The following is a 6,116-nucleotide window of genomic DNA, read 5'->3' as shown; positions in this document are numbered from 1 at the left end:
ATCTCAGCTTACCTTATACCTAGAAACAAATAATCTGCTCAGCAAAACACAACATGGTTTCAGACCCAATCTGTCCACTAATACTGCTTTATTAAAACTAACTAACGAACTTTACGCAAATATGGACAACAAGAAAATTTCTTTAATCACCCTTTGCGATTTATCTAAATCTTTCGACAGTGTCAGTCACGAAATATTGCTAAACAAGTGCCTCAACATGAACATAGATTCCTTCTGGTTCCAGAATTACATAAATGATAGAACACAATCGGTGCGGATAAATAACAGTATGTCTGACAGCTCCAGCATGTCCTACGGTGTGCCTCAAGGATCAGTACTTGGTCCAATTTTATTTATTATATATGTAAACGACCTTAGGCGCTATTTCTCGAACTGCCAAATAATCCAGTATGCTGACGACACCCAGCTTATTCACAGTGGTTACATAGATGATCTTAAAGGAGAAGAAACTGTTAAACTTGCAAAACAATACTTTAATAAGATTGGTCTACTGTTAAATGCACAAAAGACGCAGTGCATGTTCACTGGAACAAGGCGGCTCCTCTCACAGATTCCTCCCGACACTCACATGCAGGTGGACGGGAACGTTATCACTCCCAGTTCATCTCTTAAGAGCCTGGGCGTTTACTTTGACAGCCACTTATTGTTCGATGCACATATCTCCGAGATGAGCAAAAAAGTATACGCAAAAATTATGCACGTTAATAGAATAAGGGAACACTTTAATAAAACAACAAGAATTTCTGTCATTCAGTCATTAGTCATGAGTATAATTAATTATGGGATCAGTATCTGGGGAGCTACTAATGCTTCTCAAATACATCGCGTGCAAAAACTACAAAATTTTGCAGCAAAGGTAGCACTTGGAGGAGCTCCCAGGAGTGAACACGCTACTCCATTTATCAAAGAACTTGGCTGGCTCAAAATAAAACAGAAACATACTTTTGAAATCAGAGTAATTATCTACAAACTCATTAATAAAAAAGTTCCTAATTGGGCGTTCCCGCTGCCAACAGTGGGCGAGAGGCACAACCTAAACGTCAGCACGAGGCAATCTGAACAGCTCTTCGTCCCCATGTGCAGCACTAACTTGGGCACCAAGTCCCTCCAAGTTGCCGGACCCACACTATGGAACAGCTTTCCTAACAACGTAAAAAATACTACCTGCCTTAACACTTTTAAAACACGTCTGAAAATACATCTTTTCAACAAACAATTTGAATTGTGAATATTACATGACATGTTCCACTGTTTTAGATCAATCGACTTTTTTTTTTACACTTTCACTCCGACTGCCTCACCATTTTATGTTATATTGTCTGACTACATCTTACTCATACTCTGATCATTACACTTTAAAGTATACTTTAACCTTTTATGATGATAACGTTTTAGCTTTTTATGTTTAATACTTTTTACCTTATAACTCACAAATGTTATTTAACTCAATTTTAACATAGGTGTTTTCTTTTGTGTATTAACTTCATTTTAATGTTCTCGTAAGCGTAAGTCTCATGTAAAAGAATAACCATTGTAACAATGGAAATAAAGTTCTTATTCTTATTCTCTCTCTCTCTCTCTCTCTCTCTCTCTCTCTCTCTCTCTCTCTCTCTCTCTCTCTCTCTCTCTCTCTCTCTCTCTCTCTCTCTCTCTCTCTCTCTCTCTCTCTCTCAATTTCTCCTCTACAAATATATTTTTACATTGATGATAATGGTGATGATAATAATGGTTGTGGTGATATTAGTAATGGTGGCGATGGTCTGGGTGGTGGTGGAGGTAGTAGAAAAGAGGAGTAGAGCGGTAGTGGTGGTGGTGGTGGTGAGTGACTGCAGTAATAAGGGTGCGTGGATGGCTTTACAGGGTGATAAGGCAGCCGTGGTGATGAAGTGGAGGTGGAGAGGTGGTGGAGGTGGGGGGTGGAGGTGTTGAATTGTGTCCCGTACCACCACTCCCATAGTAAGTGCATTCTCTCTCTGTCTCTGTCTCTCTCTTTCTCTCTCTCTCTCTCTCTCTCTCTCTCTCTCTCTCAATTGTTTTCCTTCCCTTTCTCGCATGACACCACCTCCTCCTCCTCCTCCTCCTCCTTCTTCTCCTCTTCTTCTTCTTCTTCTTCCCCCTCCTCCTCTTTTTTTTCCCCTCCTCCTCCAGCTGCTCTCGTTCTCCTCCTCTTCATATTTTATTTTTTCTCCTCCAGTTCCCCCCCTCCTCCTCCTCCTCCTCACCGTCTTCCGCTTCCCAACACCTCTCTTTTATCTTTTTTCATAGTTCCCCTTTAATGCTTCTCCCTCTTTTTCCTTCCCATGCTTCTCCCTCTTATTCCGTCCCTTTTAAAGTTTTTTTTTCAATTTTTTACTTCTTCCTTCTCTTCTTCGTTAGTCCAGCCTACTTCATTTTCTTTTTTCCGTTTTCTTCCTCTTCATCCCCTCCTCCTGCTCTTCCCCTCCTCCTCCTCCTCCTCCTCCTCCTCCTCCTCTTCCTCCTCCTCCTCCTCCTCCTCCTCCTCCTCCTTCTCCTCCTCCTCCTTCTTCTCCTCCTTCTCTTGTACAAATTTGACATCATTGATCACTTGAGGCGGTTGAGCTTGAGACTAACTTGAGGAATAAGAAATATACTGCTAATCATAACGAGGAGAGGAAGAAGGAGGAGGAAGAGGAGGAGGAGGAGGAGGAGGAGGAGGAGGAGGAGGAGGAACACAAATGAAGAACAAACAACAGCAGACCTGCTGGTCCTTATGAGGCTGTTTGTGACAAGCTGCACTAACTATCTAGTCAAAGGTGAAAGATGAAGGACAGCAAAGGCGAAGGCTCCTCCCCACCCCCCATCCCTTCAGCCAAAGCTGGCAGGAAAGGAAAAAGAACCATGCAGCATGGAAAAACTGCATGGAAATTATGTAGGAAAGAGGAAAGAACTACCATTACTGCTACCACTAACCGGGCGATAAAAACGATAAGAACTTGACGTTATTACGACAGTGAGTAATATCTTAGTTGCTGGTTGGATTCAAAATACTTGTCTAATCTATTCTTGAAGGTCGTAACTGTTGTACTATCAACGACATCACAGGGTAGAAAGTTCCAAACATTAACAACTCGATTGAAGAAGTGTTTGGCTTCGTGCGGCGAGAATTTTTTACCACTTATTTTGAAATTGTGATTTCTTCTTGTTCTATTTGATCGATCAATTGTAAAGTAATCTTCAGCATTAATATCACTGTATCCTTTAAACATTTTAAACACTTCTATTTGATCGCCTCGCATTCTTCGCTTTGATAGGCTGAATAAATTTACTTCTTTAAGCCTTTGTTCATAAGATAAATTTCTCAACCAATAGGAATCATTTTTGTTAGTCTCCGTTGAACCCGTTCTAACTTTTCTACGTCATTTCTGAAATAGGAAGACCAAAACTGCACACAGTACTCTAGATGGGGTCGAACCAGCAAATTATACAGTTTTAATATTACTTTTTCCGATTTATTATTAGAGACTCGTCCGATGAAGCCAACCAATTTGTTTGCGGTTTTAACTACCTCTGAACAATTCTGACCGGGCATTAAATCGCTTGATATAGTTATTCCAAGATCCTTTTCTTTACTTACTGCAGAAAGTTGTTGGCCATTCATTACGTACTGAACGCAATTGCTTCCGATGTGTAACACTTTATATTCGTCAACGTTAAATTTCATTTGCCATTGATTGGCCCAACGTGCAAGTCGATCTAGATCTGAGTGTAATGCTTCTTCGTCGAGTGTCGTAGTTACATTACTTGCGATTTTTTGTATCAGCAAATTTTGATACTTTGCAAGTGAGCCCATCATCGATATCTTTAACATGAATTAAGAAGAGCATGGGGCCAAGCACTGTTCCTTGAGGTACGCCGCTTCTGACATCGAGCCAGTTAGATGTAGCACCGTTTAGAACTACTCTGTTTCCGCTCAGAGAGCCAGTCCACAAGCCAATTGTGAATGTTACCTGAGATACCGTGTGCCAATAGTTTACTGAGCAACCGTTTGTGGGGGACCTTATCAAATGCCTTTTGAAAATCCAGATATATGATATCTACTGATCTGTTTTCGTCGAACACCTCAAAAATATAATGAAAAAAATCAAGTTAGTCAAACACGAACGTTTACTACGGAAGCCATGTTGCGAATTATTTATTATATTATTTTCTTCGAATAATTTCACCATATTGTCGCGAATGATAGTCTCCATTAACTTACAAACAATCGATGTCAGGCTAATTGGTCGATAGTTTCCTGGATGAGACTTGTCCCCCTTTTTGAAAATTGGTGTGACATTTGCTTGTTTCCAATCCGACGGAACTTTTCCAGCTGTTAAAGATTTATTGAATAAGATAGAAAACGGTTTACAAATTTGATGTTTGTTTTCATTTAAAAACCTAAGGGTAATTTTGTCTGGACCAAAAGCTTTGCTTACTTTAATCTTTTCGAGTGTGCGTAAAATGTCTCTTTCTACGATGAGCACGCCATTTAAAAAAAAATCGGTCCTTCTAACCTCCAGCGGTTGAGATGATAAACAATCTTCGTCGGTAAATACGGATGGAGGAGGAGGAGGAGGAGGAGGGAAAAAAACCCTCCTCCTTCCCATTACCTCGTCATCCACTTTTTAAAAACTCATTTTTATTTTTTATTTTATTTTTCTTCATCCCTTCCACCTCTCTTGTCTGCGCCTTTCTCTTTCATCCTATTGTTCTCTCTCTCTCTCTCTCTCTCTCTCTCTCTCTCTCTCTCTCTCTCTCTCTCTCTCTCTCTCTCTCTCTCTCTCTCTCTCTCTCTCTCTCTCTCTCTCTCTCTCTCTCTCTCTCTCTCTCTCTCTCTCTCTCTCTCTCTCTCTCTCTCTCTCTCTCTCTCTCTCTCTCTCTCTTTAAACACACACACACACACACACACACACACACACACACACACACACACACACACCTGTACCCAATCACTTCAGTATTCACATGACTCGCCAATCACCTTCAGGCCTTGATTGCACCCAACAAGAAGTAGCTGGAGGAGGAGGAGGAGGAGGAAACATGGAAACATGGAAATGAAGGCAACAGAAAGCCTATTGGCTCATTACGAGGTTGCCCGCTTTGGTGATTTAATCTGCTCGACAGCCACTTTGGGCCTGGGGAGCAAATGAAAGCACCTTGATATTCAATTTACTCTTGACGCAGTGAAATGACCGTCGATTCGATGTTTGAAGTAGTTGATGGAATATGCATTTACAACTTCTGAGGGAAGATTGTTCCAGTGGCGGATGACTCGGTTTGAAAAGAAACTCCTTCCAATGTCCGTGTTACATCGACTCGACTGAATGGGTAAACCGTTATTTATAGTTCTTGAGTTGGTTTGCAGTTCAAAGAATTTGGAGTAATCGACGTTATTGAACTTTTTCGGGTACTTGCAGACTTGAATCATATCCCCTCGTAGTCGTCTTTTCTCCAATGTAAAGAGATTGAGGCGCTTGAGTCGTTCCTCGTACGGTTGAGCCCTTAAGGTTGGAATCATCTTCGTGGCCCGTCGTTGAATCCTTTCCAGTAAATCAATGTCCTTTCTGTAATTAGGAGACCAGAACTGTACTGCATACTCGAGGTGCGGTCTTACCATGGAATTATACAAGGATAGCATCACGTCTGGCGTTTTACACTCGAAGCTCCTCGCTATGAACCCGAGCATAGTGTTGGCTTTGTTATATGCTTTTTTACAGTGATTTGCGTGTTTCAGGTCACTGCTGATAGTGACCCCAAGATCCTTTTCCTCTTGTATCGCATGCAGAATTTCCCATTCATGATGTATGTGCGGTTACTGTTTTGGGACCCAATGTGCATGACTTTGCATTTGTCAACATTAAAGGACATTTACCATTTTTCCGACCATTCGATAATGTGATTGAGGTCTTTCTGAATGATTTCGCAGTCGGTCTTTATGAGGGCCTTTCCATCCACCTTGGTGTTGTCACCAAATTTCGATATTGTGGATTTCAGTCCTGATTCTAGGTCATTGATATATATGATAAAGAGGATGAGTCCCAGCACTGACCCTTGAGGCACTCTACAAGTGACTGGAACCCAATCGGAAGGCTGCC

General features: G+C 41.3%; 1 protein-coding gene across 1 annotated transcript; it reads left to right on the top strand.

Annotated features, from left to right (window-relative positions):
- The first annotated feature begins 715 nt into the window (after nucleotides 1-715).
- On the top strand, nucleotides 716-1,249 carry LOC126982829 (uncharacterized). The gene has a single exon (XM_050835101.1). The coding sequence runs from the start codon at nucleotides 716-718 to the stop codon at nucleotides 1,247-1,249; it is 534 nt and encodes a 177-aa protein (XP_050691058.1).
- Nucleotides 1,250-6,116: the final 4,867 nt, after the last annotated feature.

This window comes from Eriocheir sinensis, chromosome 52 (genome assembly GCF_024679095.1).
Source record: "Eriocheir sinensis breed Jianghai 21 chromosome 52, ASM2467909v1, whole genome shotgun sequence".
NCBI classification, from domain to species: Eukaryota; Metazoa; Arthropoda; class Malacostraca; order Decapoda; family Varunidae; genus Eriocheir; species Eriocheir sinensis.
This window is presented reverse-complemented; position numbering and strand designations above follow the sequence as displayed.